This window comes from Melozone crissalis, unplaced genomic scaffold (assembly GCF_028551555.1).
Source record: "Melozone crissalis strain CALT ecotype California unplaced genomic scaffold, PUWL_Pcris_2 ptg000034l_1, whole genome shotgun sequence".
Lineage (NCBI taxonomy): Eukaryota > Metazoa > Chordata > Aves > Passeriformes > Passerellidae > Melozone > Melozone crissalis.
This window is the reverse complement of record NW_026535812.1, coordinates 11,299,877-11,313,226: the sequence shown is the minus strand read 5'-3', so window position 1 is coordinate 11,313,226 and position 13,350 is coordinate 11,299,877. Positions and strand designations below refer to the sequence as shown.

At 42.2% G+C, this 13,350-nt stretch overlaps 1 protein-coding gene across 5 annotated transcripts; it reads left to right on the top strand.

Annotated features, from left to right (window-relative positions):
• The first annotated feature begins 219 nt into the window (after nt 1–219).
• On the top strand, nt 220–13,088 carry SLC16A14 (solute carrier family 16 member 14). 5 transcript variants are annotated; one of them, XM_054282648.1, is made up of 7 exons: nt 220–607; nt 4,207–4,289; nt 4,817–4,957; nt 5,211–5,509; nt 6,336–6,479; nt 8,818–9,810; nt 10,961–13,088. In XM_054282648.1, exons 4-7 carry the CDS (start codon nt 5,248–5,250, stop codon nt 11,107–11,109), a joined length of 1,548 nt encoding a protein of 515 aa, XP_054138623.1. In that variant the 5' UTR covers nt 220–607; nt 4,207–4,289; nt 4,817–4,957; nt 5,211–5,247; the 3' UTR covers nt 11,110–13,088. The 5 variants fall into 5 exon arrangements, with proteins under 5 accessions (XP_054138623.1, XP_054138619.1, XP_054138624.1 ...); XM_054282644.1 differs by having other exon boundaries at nt 4,740–4,957; XM_054282649.1 differs by lacking the exon at nt 4,207–4,289 and having other exon boundaries at nt 220–603.
• The last annotated feature ends 262 nt before the right edge of the window (nt 13,089–13,350 follow it).

Below are 13,350 nucleotides of genomic sequence, written 5' to 3'. Positions count from 1 at the left end.
GAATATTTTTGAAACTTATTTATAGTGCAAATAAGGCACCATATAGTGAAATTTCCCAAGCTGCATTGTCAGGGTGGTTTGGATACATAAGTTCAACCAGCCACTCTGAAATAAACATATTCAACGGCCGTTAAAATCTCGATACTGACTGATTTTATTGGATCATATCCTCCAGCTCTCTGGGATGTAAATTTCCGGCCATAACCTGTGCAGCAATAAACTTCGTTCAGCCACAAGAGTGTGCCTGTGAGAGGATTGCAAATCTGCTCTGCCAAACCAGAATTAGCCGGTATCGCAGGAATGAAAGAGCGTGGAGATTTGAAATTGCAGAGAATGGAGACAAGGCGGTGCAGAGGACGAGCTGCCCGGGGAGCAGGAGGCCCCAGACCGGTGCCGCACTCTTATGGAAAATAAGCCCCAGGGTGGTGAGCAGGGGCGAGGCTGAGCCGGCGCGGGCGCTGAGCGGAGCCGGGCGCAGGTGGACACCGGAGCCCTCAGCAGTCCCCGGGGTCCCGAGGCGCGGAGCAGCGCCGCGGGTTGGGCTGACAGCGGGACACGGTGCCGAGGCGCTCAGGGACGACGGCGTTGGCGGAGCTCGACGTGGTGAGTACCTCGGAAGGAGCCGGGAGCCACCACACGGCAGCGGCACCGGAGCGGGAGGGGAACGCGGAGCGGCCGCGCCGCCTGCGGCAGAGGCGCGCAGGGCTGGGCTGGGCTGGGCAGTCCCAGGCTGTCCCGGGCTGTCCCGGCTGTCCCAGCGCGGGGCTCCCGGGGCCGGTGGCGGCGGCCCCTCGGAGGTGCGGCGGAGCAGGAGCGCGGCTGCCGCAGCGGGGTAACTCGCGGTCATCCTTTGTGCTCGGCGGGCGGTGCCGCGGCCGCGCCGCCTCCAGAACGCCGCCCCCGCCGCCCGGCCCCGCCGCAGCCCCCGCGGGCCGCGCCGCGCCCCCGCCCCGGCCCCGGGCTGCGGGACAGCCGGGGCTGAGCTGGCCCTGTGGCAGCCCCGCGGCCCGGGCGGCGGCGGCCGTCCCCGCCCCAGCTCTGCTTCGCATAGGGGAACCGAACCTATGCTGGGAAGTGCCGGGAAGGAGTCGCGTGTGAAGCTCCCAAAGCTGTTCTCTCGGGAGAAAAAAGTACATCCCCCGCCTTCGGGCTGCTCCCGAAACAGGCTGTAAGCCTGTACAGAATAGAGGTGCACGCCTGATGCAAGCTGTGCACGCCCTTGGGACCAAGGGGAGATAAGATAACGATTCACTATCTGAGCCATTTCTGCTGTGTGCGGGGACGGGGCACCACGCCTGGGTCACACCGGGGCACAGCAGCACCGAGGGGTCTCCGGGGAGGCCGCTTGAGCAGGGCTTGGAAACATCCCTCAGGGAGGGGCAGCAGGGCAGCACCCCCGATCTGGAAACCGAACTGCTGCAGACTTTATGCAAACTTGTCACCCTGGCAATTAATTTAGCCTTTTAAGCATCTAATTTCCCTGATTTTGTGCTCCCTTCTGGGCATGCATTTTTATGCACTGGGGCTCTGACTGGCAGAGGTGGCCAGTGTCCACATCTCCGTAAAGCTGCTGACAGCTGAAGTGCTGGGCATGTTAGCAAGGTGAGGTCAGACTGCTGAAACATATGACAACCAAAATAAACCGTGTTTTTAGCGATGTTTCCTCTGTATGCCTTCAGCAACCAAATAATTTCATGTGGCATGATTCCTGGGAATATTACAAAGTAAACCTCATTACTAGTTATAATGCATATATGAGTTATCCATTGGAACTGTCTTTAAAGTACAATTTTATTCTATATTTTTTTAACACTGAGGCAGTCAAATGCTGGAGGTAGTTGACCAAATATATGTAAATTATTCATCATATGGACTTTTTATAGCAAGAGCAGATGTTCTTCAGTGATTTAGTTGAACTACAAGTAAGAGAGCCGAAGCTCCATTGTGGTTCATAGAACTTGGGTGTTTTGCTGCTAACTTAGGTCTTATTGCAGCACCTGCATTTGTCCCTAAAATAGCTCATGAGTCAGGTTTTCAAAAAAGCTCAGCATCTTCACAGGCACTAATGCTTGGGCCATTTTTCTAAGAGCTCTGCATACTTTGTGTGCATTTAGTCTAAAAAGCTTTTCTGGGGAAAAAAAATAATCTCATTCTTTTACAGGTGACCAAATAAGAATCCAGATTCCCCTGCCTTTAAATGAAATTCTTCCTCAGGGGCTGTATTCAAACACTGTTACTGTGAGTGGCTCTTCCCTGCCTTGCTTGTTGGGGAAACTGGCTGGCTTCATCAGCTGCTGTCATTTCACTACAGTATCTCTAGGATTTCACAACTGCAAAGGGTTCATTTGGCCCCTCTGCCTTTCATGAGCCTGTTCTTGGCAGGGCTGTGTGGGAAGAAGGTTGAAGGCAGGTATGTGCCTTTCTCCTGGGTGGAACATGGGATGATCAGGCTGTCCTGAGGAAGAGATCCAGGCATCCAATCCTTGCTTTATCCAGAGACTGAGTTTGTGCACTTATTGGAGATGACCTCCTCTGCTTTTGAGTGTATTCACTCTGAACTTCTCATCTTAGTGAAAAGTTAATGGTATGAAAGTAATAATAAGCAGGAATTCAGTTCAAATGGAAAATATATGCATTTTCTGAAGATTTGTGGGGGTTGATACAAGCATGACATTAACTTGCATCTACTCAATCTAAGCCAGTTCTGTCAGCAAGACTGCAAAGAGGAGTGTCATAACTTTGTAGCTCAATGTAAATGATTTTTCTTCAAATAATTTAAAATATGTAAAAGATGTGCCTATTTCCTGTCCAAAGAAGAAATTTTTTGTATGCAATATCAGGATTCAGGTGTGCACAAAACCAGTCAAAAGTACAAGAGAGAAAGGTGAGGCTTTACATTTAATCTTGACTCTGAATCTTCAGTTACATAATTTTGTATTCCATTATCTAAGATGCACTGTAATACCCCTCATACATTTTCATTAATCTTATGCAGAGCATGTGCAACAGCTTGCCATTTTCCTTCATTCTGCGTCTTCTCATTATTTCCCATTGGCATGAGGAAATAATGTGATTCACTGTGTTTATCACCTTTTTGCACCTAGTCTCTCTCTGCCTTGTGAGTGGGCTGAATCCTCTGTAAGTAGTCCTGTAACCTACAGCAACAGAGGATCTGGCTCCCAGTACGTTATTAGGAAAGGGTTGAGATGTCATCTTTAAGACCTATCTTTTGCAGAGGAAGGGTGAGGTGTAATTATGACTAAGGCTGTCCTCTTTAATTTAATTAATAATAGAATTTAATAATTGTGACCAGGCTGTCCTTTTATGATCAAAAAACCAGTCTGTACCACTGCATGGCTCTGACTTGTTCCCCTGCTGCTCGTCCTCCCTCAAACATCCTGCAGGACCTCTAGAAGGACCTCTAAGCATGATCCCCATTCTCTGTTTCCCAGTTTGGAAAGGAACAGCCTGGAAGGCATTTCAGTATCCATTTCCACTGGCAACTCATTAATTGATCCCAGCTTATCTGTCTGTGCAGCAAGTGTTAAATGTGCACAGTTCTTCTTCTTCCTCACTGTGTCACCAATACCTCCCATGGCCAAGTTAGGGCAAATGACAACTTAGTCCCTATAGAACATCCATCTGTGAAAGATTTGCTACCAGGAGTGCAACATATTTTAGCTGCAGCTGACTTATGAGGCAGACCAGTGTGCTCTCAGAACCTACAGGCTCAAGCTGCCCTTAGTTACACCTGATTCCCTGCACTGCCAGGAAGGGGCAGGTGGCACTCGGGTACAAAGGGACCTCAGGCAGCAGCCAGGCTGGAGAGGCTGCACGTACCAAGGGGTGTTCACTGCTGGCTGGCACTGGCCAGCTCTGATTCCAGCTGTGGCTTACTGTGCAATGCCCCAGCGCCTTCTCTGTGTGTTTATCTAGCAACAAGAAAAAAAGTAAAATGGTTTGGAAAGGTAGTGACTTGAGAAGCAAAATGTACTCACATATTTAAAGACAAATTTTGAGTTGGTACAGAATCTGGGTTTGTCTGTTCACTGCCTGTTTGCAGCAGTGAGGAGCCAGCCCAGAGGCACACATTCTGAGAGCTCACAGGAGACATAAGAACCTTTTAAAATCAATTTTTGATAACTTTTTTCCCTTTCCACTGTTGTAAAGCTGCTGTTTCTTTTTTATTTCTCCGGAGAAGAAAAGAAGACAAAAAATTACCATCTCTGGTAATTTGTATCATTGCATTCCTAGTCTCCATGGAAACCTATGTGGTGCTCCACAGTTGGGTAAGATTTGAATCTGTTGCTGCAGAAATCAGATGGAGGGAAGACTGGATTATGCACCTTGACTGTTAATCAATTAAAAGAGGTTTTGAAATTATTTTCACCTTGTGTTGTAATCTTTACTTAGAGTAACAATAGAATAAATCAAAATAATCAAATTAAGCTAGTGTGACCTGATCCTATGTACACCTATGCATGTAACTCTGCCACTCAGTTTGATTCTGATAGGCATTGACATTAATTTGGAAGAATTCTTTGTTTATAGTAGGATAATAAGGATTAATACTATGGAAACTGAACACATAATAGCAAACTGTTGTCATATTGACTCTTTTAAAAAGAGAGGCAGTAACAATTGCCTTGTTTTAATTTATGTAAGTAAAACATTTTGAAAATTAAGAATCTGAATTCCTTATCTTTTGCTGTCTTCATTCTTGTTCTTCCACTGGTAAGGAATAAATACATCCCCAAACTGGTTTCCTCTGAAAAGATGTGGTAACTTCATCTACCTGCTGCTTCTTTACTCCAAGCTTTATGAACTGGAACACAAAGGCACATCATCTTACTGGGACAGCAGAAGGTGACACAGAGAAGTAATATACAGAGAGAGACCAATCTTTTTTGTGTCCACAGTCAACCCATGAAGAGTGAGGGCTTTCAGCCACCTAAAAGTAAGTAAAATGTATAGTAATGGAAATAGTGCAGCCTACTGTCAGCCTGTAAATACTCCTGCATAGACAGCCACAATAACAAGTTACACAAAGAAATAAATTAATTGCACAATTTTCTAAGCATTTTACATTTGAACAATGAAGTCACGGTATTCACTACAACTGCACTAACTATAGTGGTGAAATACAACAGTGATTTATGGTATTCACCATAACAAACCACAAAATCTGATTATTTTGTATGCATTTTTAGGTATTTACTGCATTTGTTTCAGAATACTGTGGAGAAAATGTATGCAAGTCGAGAGGACATTGGATATGATTTTGGAGATGACTCCAAAGTTGGAAGTAAGCCAATTAAACCTAATCCAAACATCGATGGAGGATGGGCTTGGATGATTGTATTTTCCTCTTTCCTTGTGCACATACTCATCATGGGCTCCCAAATGGCCCTTGGAATACTCAACATGGAATGGCTTGAAGAGTTTAATCAAAGTCGTGGCTTAACAGCATGGGTTAGCTCCCTCAGCATGGGCATCACACTTATTGTAGGTATGTGCCAGCAGCACGTATTTTAAAACTAGATATATTTTTAGAATATGTTTGCCATTCATCCCTAAAGTACTTTCTTATGGTTGTCCCAAGCTGACCTTTTAAAGTCACCAGGAGAAATTTTACAATGTAGATGGAGAAAGGGAATAACAGGGAAGATGACAGGGAAGACAGCCCAGCAGACTGCATGAGCAGGAAAGGAAGGCTGTGACTTCCAGGTCTGACTAGAATTAAGAAAACATGATCTGTGAAGCTTGGAGTCCTCCCCATGCTGCATCTGTGAGGAGAAAATGTTGAATTCACACAGTTTGTATTTCAGTTTGGCAGCTGAATGAAAGTGTATTTTTTTAGTTGTAGTTGGATCAACCCAAAATAGTATCTGGAGAAAATGTTTGTGTATATATGTATATCCACATGTATGACTCCCTAAATGAAGACTGAAAAAAGTTATGTTTATATCTGCCTAAATTATTCTACTGAAAACAAGATAAAATGCTTAACTTCTGGTTACTTGTGAAAAAGTCTTGCACTTATACAGCATCAGAATGGGGAACAAGAGTTTTAGCTCATTCCTCTCTTTAGACTATCCCTTCTTCATGGGGCAAATTTGATTGTAGGCATTGCAGGTATTTGCTAAGTATTTAATCAGTTAGTTGTATTTCTCTTTCCATGATTTTAAGAAATAATATGAAAAATAAACTGACTTGCACGAGTTGCCTAATGGCTTAACATTTTATTTAAAACATTAAGAAACTTAAGGTGAAAAATTATTAGAGCATAAAGAATTAAATAAATAATTTATCATTTCTTTCATGTTTTTTAACAGGTCCTTTTATCGGTTTGTTCATCAGCATGTGTGGGTGCCGCACGACAGCCATAATTGGAGGGATCCTGAATGCCCTGGGTTGGATACTGAGTGCCTATGCCTCAAATGTGCACTACCTCTTCCTCACCTTTGGAGTGACAGCTGGTGAGAGCTGCACTAATGTTTGAAGGTTCTTTCAATTATTTCTGATTCCTTTGAAGCTTATTTGAGTGAGTAAATAGGGAAGGTAGACTGTAAAGTTATTCCAGCTCTGCTTTCACACTTTTTACAGCCTGTTATCCTTTTAGAAAACCTATTTATTCAGTGGATTGGGCCCAGTGACTTCTGTTGTTGTTTAAATTTGCCATGTGAAGGTGGAACTTCTATCAGTTTCAGCCAAGTGAGTACATTAGAGGACATTTTTAATTAGGGGAGTTACTGTAACCCAAACTCTGACAAGTAAAATTTAAAGATGAATTTCATATCTAGCTAACTCCTCTCCTTGCCACAGGAAAGAATAACAAATGTTTTCTCCAGAATTTCTATGCATAAATTTTTATCTAGCTTTCTGGATGGAGAAATACTGAGCTTAGCAAAGATCACTCTGATGACTCTTCACACCACCTTACCGTAGACTTCAGTAACATTGTAAATTTCTGAACAAAGAACAATGATCACAGAGAGGATCCTGCCTTTTTTAGAATTTCTGTTTTCATATATATTGAATATAATCAAGCAGGCAGGAATCTACACAGTTCTTCTTCAGCTCCTGTGCTCTTCTCAGAAAGAGCACACGCAAAACAAAAAATGGCAGCGTTTAAGCAGAGAATTTAAAGAGGGATGAAAACCAGATTTTCTGGGGAAAAAAAATCAGAGACAAACTTTTATGTGAGATGGAGAACTGAGATGTTGCAGGAGTAATTCTGTCCAGAAAAACAGTGTAGAGATACCTGAGAAGTTCCTTCCAGCTCCATGAGACCTCTGCTCACTGTCCCTCCCTCACGATCTGCTCACTCACCCTCAGTCCTGCCGCTCACTCCCATCCCCTCACTCACCATGCTCAGTCCCGACCATCCAGGGAAGTCTCTCCATGTTCTCATGGCTGCTCCTGGAAAGCTGCTTTTCCCTTGCGGTGGCCACTTCTTGCTGCCATCACCTCTGGGCCTCCACACTGCGCCTGTGGGCCTGCTCATGGCTGCTGCCTTCAGTCCATCCCTCCGATCCCAACCTCATCTCTCCATCCGCAGCCACCCTCAGCACATTGCCGAGGGCCCTTCCCTCAGGGCTCCGCGGCTCCTGGCAGCCGGCTCCCCTGACAGCACCGGGGCTGGCTCCTCACGGCAGCAGCCCCAGGGGCAGCGGTTCTCCTGAGGGACAGAGAGGCTTCCCCGAGTCTATGGTTGGGTGTGGGGAGGGACACTGGTGCAAAACAAAAGCCCAAAAATAAAAGCCCAATTGTGTATTTGCCTAGGAAAGTAAGAAATACTTCTAAAAAACAAAATGGGTCAGCTCTGGTCAGGGTCACTGCTGTGATGTTGATGGGCTTTTTTTTCGGGCTTTTTTGGAATCACGGCTTTCTCTGGCCTAGCTGCAGCTAGATCATGCTGTAGCTGCATGCAGCTACGTTAGCATCTCTTTAGGAAAACTTCTAAGTCACAAAACACTTCTGAATTACAATCACAGTGAGTTGGGAAGCATCTTCTGCATACACCTGTTCCAATCCAAATCCCTCTATGAAGAATTTGCTGTGAGAAAAAATGGTGAACTGTTACCTCTAATGATGTGTTTGCGCAATACATCGCTGCCTGCTTGAAGTATGTGCCATGAATACCCAGCCTGGTTTTTAACTACAGGGGAGGGGTTTTCAACAGAATTAGAGATCTGCCTTGTAAGACTGAGCAGCTACTGTGTGGCCCTCCCTGGACTGCCCAAAGAGAACCAGCCTGGAAGCCACCTGTGGTCCCACCAGTGCACTAACCCCGTGTGCTGACTCCTCAAATACATGTCACGGTCACTGTGGCTCCAGTTACTGAACAAGGACAGGATCTCAATGTGAATCTTCATTGCTGGGGAGCTTGGGTGAAAGCAACAAGATGTGCTCACTAAGCAGTTCTGGTTACTGATACCATCGGATGTGGGTATTATAATTGCAGATATTTCAAAACAGGCTGTGTCTATGTTTGTCCCCATGGTAACTGTCACTGATTGGTTGTGGGACATTTGTAACTTTCAGTGTTGTCATGCTGACCTGAGAGAAAGGTTTTATATTCCATGTGTTTAGTTTTTCTGGCAATAAATATCAGTGTTGCATTCTCTCTAGAATGAGTATTGTAGATTTTGGAAAACACTGTGAAACAGAAATGAAAGCTAACATCAGAATTGAAAATCTATTATTGGTTTTACTACTATGCTTACACAAAAGCGAGGAATAAAATAGATTTTTTTTTCACTGCTTTTTATGTTGTTGGCAAACAGTTCAGATTTATTTAATTTTTTTTTATAGGTGTTGGAAGTGGCATGGTTTATCTGCCTGCAGTGGTCATGGTAGGGCAATATTTTCAGAACAGAAGAGCACTTGCACAAGGGCTCAGTACCACGGGAACGGGGTTTGGAGCTTTCTTAATGACTGCCTTACTGAAGTACCTCTGCACTGAATTTGGGTGGAGGAATGCAATGTTCATCCAGGGGGCCATTTCCCTGAACCTCTGTGTCTGTGGGGCACTCATGAGACCACTCTCTCCCAAAGAGCTCCGTGAAAAATATGTGGTGGGAAATGATAGCAAAGAAAATCAGGCAAAAGCTCCGTCCCACTCTACAGAGACTATAAAATCTAATGGAGTCCTTGGTGAAGAACCAGAGAAAAAAGAAGAGGCAGCAAATGAAGAAGTGCTTGGCAGTGTGCAGCACATAGAAATCGGAGGTAAATCTGGAAGTGAAAGGAGCATGTATGGACTGCGCCTCTTTAAGACAGTGAGCCAGCTGACAGTCACAGTCAGGAAGGGCTTTGCACTCTGGTACTCCAGCTACTTTGGAGCTGCATCACTGTTTACCAATAGAGTATTTGTGGCCTTTATCATTTGGGCTTTGTTTGCCTATAGCAGCTTTGTCATTCCCTTTATTCACCTTCCGGAAATAGTCAAGCAGTACAAATTATCTAGGCAGGACAATGTATTTCCTTTGACATCCATTATAGCCATTGTTCATATTTTTGGTAAAGTGATCCTTGGAATCATCTCTGATCTGCCATGCATCAGCACATGGAATGTCTTCCTCATGGCTAACTTTACCTTGGTCACCTGCATTCTTACTTTGCCACTAATGCAGACATACATTGGCCTGGCTGTGGTTTGTGCTCTAATAGGATTTTCTAGTGGCTATTTTTCTCTAATGCCTGTTGTGACTGAAGATTTAGTTGGAACTAAACACCTTGCAAATGCCTATGGCATCATCATTTGTGCCAATGGAATATCTGCTTTGTTTGGACCACCTTTTGCAGGTAAAAAGTTCAAATTGCTAACCAACAGATGTTTGTGTAATGACTGTATGACTCTTTGTATTATTAAACATTCTTATGCTATGAGCATGTGTAGTTAACAAAATCATAGCTGCTCCAGAATGGACATAACATCCAGCTTTACATTGTACAGATTTACAGCTCATAACTCTGCCATCCCCAGCAGAAGGGAGAAGTGTATGTATGCTATCCCTAGAGTTACTTAGGTTTAAACAGACATTCATTACACATTTCCTCATAGAAAGAGGTGGGGGAATACAGAAGAGATACAGGTACTGATTGTCAGTATTATATCAGGCTCCAGCTCTCTTTTACAGAGGTGCTGCTGAGAAGAAAGCTGTGAGAAATTCTGGGAGTCATGGCCTTAGTCAGCCAGGGCAGCTCTAGGCTGAAGGGAAGGCAGCAGCAGCGTGAGCAGCCCTGGAAAGCGAGAGCCCCTTCTCTCCCCACCCCTGGGTGAGCGACACGAGCGAGAAGAAAGCTCTCTCAGTGCCCCTTGAAAGCAGCAGTGTTTTACTGTGCCACGTTCCCTCAGCACCTCCCAGTCTGTGCTAAACCTGTCTCTGAATTTGGCCTTTGGTTAAGAAGCAAACTGGATGCAAGCAGCTGATGTAAAGAGAGCTTCTGATCTTGTGGGTACATCGCAATGCAGCCAGTGTGGAGTGAGGAAGTTTGGCTTAGTTGGGTTCTCAAACCTTCCTGAAGTAATGAATTAGTAACTCCAATGAAGAAGTAACTTTAATGTGTTTTTGCAAAGGAATTGAGGCTGGAATGAGACTCATTGCAGTATTGAGATTGTATCTCTTGAACAGTCTTCTATTGGTATGTGAGGCTTGGGAACAGCTGTGGGGAATGTATTTGCTTGCACAAGGCATAGCATTTGAAATGCCCAGTATTGGGCATTTACTGAGGCAGTGATAGGGAGGAGGAACTAATTGGTTTGGGATTACAAAATCTTGATTTTAAAATCAAACCTGTGATAACATATTTGAAAAATTTTGTTTTTCCATAAAATATCTGTGGATTTGACAGAAACGTCATGAAAGAAATGTGAAGTATTTTTTGAATTTTCTCATGAAATGTACCTTTTTGGCAAACTTTGTAATAAACATGTTCTGTCCTTATTTTCCAGGTTGGATCTATGACATCACACAAAAATACGATTTTTCTTTCTACATAGCTGGATTGCTATACATGGTGGGAATAATATTTTTACTTATACAACCTTGTATTCAAAAGAAACAGTCAAGAGAAAAATCTACAGAAGAAGCACAAGTATAGAACAAATTCCAGAACTTTTTTACAGAACTTTTTTGTTTTGTGTTTCTCTTGTGTGGCAGTATGAAGATGTTTTTCTTATAGAACCAACCACATTTAGCTGCACTGCACTTAAGTGAAAAGCAAATATACTCCATAAGGCTTATAAATTATTGGAAATGTGCTTTTAAAATTGGTTAAGATATTTTTTACTTTAGAACTACCAAATACAGTGATTAAAAGCACACTGCTAGTATGTCAATATTAGAACAATGCTAAGAATAGTTACCCTTGCTTCTCTTTTAATATTTCACCATTAACCATTGGTGAAAATCCACTGACTGCAGTGCAGTTATTCTGATTTACACTAGTCCTGTGAGAGAATTTGGTAAGGACATGAATGATTTATAAAAGTCCTTTCTACTATGTATTCAATCTGATGAAAGATTAGTTACTGGGTATTAGAAAATGATTGTATTTCTTGCCTGGCTACTCAAGTACTGTTGAAATGCTACTATAATAATTCCACTAACTCACCTTACTAAAATTACTATTTCTGTGATGCAAATCTGAAGAAAAGTTCTCATATATTTCTGAAATTATTCAGTTGGACTCAATAGGTCCCTCCCAACCCAGTATATTCTGTGATTCTACTTCAGTGATTTTTAATTTTGTTTTTTCAAAGTATCAACTGCATTTGAAGTAGCTATCCTCAATACCTAGGCTGCAGTTTAAACACTGTGACATTTAATGCACCTGAAGTAAAAAACCCATAAATGAAGAAACAGGAAACATATGGAAAATGTTTCCAGAAACAGTTTGAGTTCTTTGGCCCCTTTACCTAATTAGAGTTATTGTAGAATTTAATAAAATTGCCACTGACTCTTTCCATGGGAATGAACTCTACTACAGCACAGTAAATTTTGTTATAATTTAATTTAATTGTTCACCAACTGTGTTACATATGAGCAGTCGTGTTGCTGCTTGTAATGTACCATGAACTGACTAAGATTCATCATGTTTGAGAAATTTATTCTCTAGAAAATGAGATACTGCAGAGCATGGAATAGCTAAAGAGCATTTAAAATATTAAAATAAATTTTCTTAACGTTAAGGGTCTGGTAACCAGTGCAGAAGGTGATGTATGGTGGTTGAGGGTTTATTTTTTTCAGCTTTGAGAAGTGAGTCTGATGTTAATTTTCCTATCAAATAAGAACCACTGTAAGTTTTCATCCTCTTAGCTTTATGAAAGTTCTTTGCATGACAAATCAGGTTCTTAGTTTAATATTTCTACGTGTTGCTGGAATTCCTTAAAAAGCAATTGAAACTGTTCAATTATATTGAAGAACTATTGGGAAACAGTTCAGTACACAACAATATCAATATCCTTATCTTCTTTATAGCTGCAAGGTTGGTTAACAAAAAGTTCTGAATGTGTATTGTTCTGTATTGCAATTCACCAGCTTCTTAGTGTTGCACTTCTACAGCTCTTGTCAGGGACATACTTTAAAGTATTCCTTAAAGATCACTGAAGTGAGCCAGGTTAAAAATAAAACCTTAAGAAACCCTGAATTATTTTAAGATTTCCATCAGTACAATCATATAGGGTAGTTATGTATTGCCTTTAAAATTCACATAAGACAACTGAGGTGGCACTGAACTGCAACACACAGAGTGAACACACAGTCAGTAACTTCTGAAAATCAGCTTTTGTTATGGGAGAGAATGTGCACATAAATTTTCACATCAGTTCTTTATTACAGGTTAAATGTCTTCTTGGTGGGAATGCTGCTGATGGCTCATTTGATCTGAGCTTTTTTTTTTTTTTTTTGAAAGATATGTGTCCATACATAGATCTTCACTTTGTCTTTTGTCAAAAGCAATGGTATTTACATAATACAGTAATGAAAAATATGTTGTTCACTTGTGGTATCTGCAATAGATCTTTCAATAGTGGTTCTTACAGGGCCATATGTTGGAAATAAACTTACATTACCCAAAAATATACTCTCTGTTCATTTATTAAGTTAGTATGGTATTTTAGCCACATAATGGAATTTGTATTTCTCATTATCCTAAAACAAAGTAATCAGAAAGATGAAAGAATATATATGGAAGTGCTTCTTATACCTAAAGGTGAACAGTCACTGAATGTTTCCAGCATATTGGTATGTAGTTCTAGAAGAAAAAATCCTTAATCTAAATCAACAAATATTTAAGTATTAAAGTACTGGTTTATAAAGAAACAGAATTATACAAGAACCC

What these genes read in the sequence shown, in the direction of transcription:
- SLC16A14 (XM_054282649.1), top strand. Translation starts at nt 5,248, where the DNA reads ATGTATGCAAGTCGAGAGGACATTGGATATGATTTTGGAGATGACTCC. An exon ending in CACCTTTGGAGTGACAGCTG is followed by an intron (nt 6,480 to 8,817) that starts GTGAGAGCTGCA and finishes TTTTTTTTATAG; the next exon opens with GTGTTGGAAGTGGCATGGTT. An exon ending in GTTTGGACCACCTTTTGCAG is followed by an intron (nt 9,811 to 10,960) that starts GTAAAAAGTTCA and finishes CTTATTTTCCAG; the next exon opens with GTTGGATCTATGACATCACA.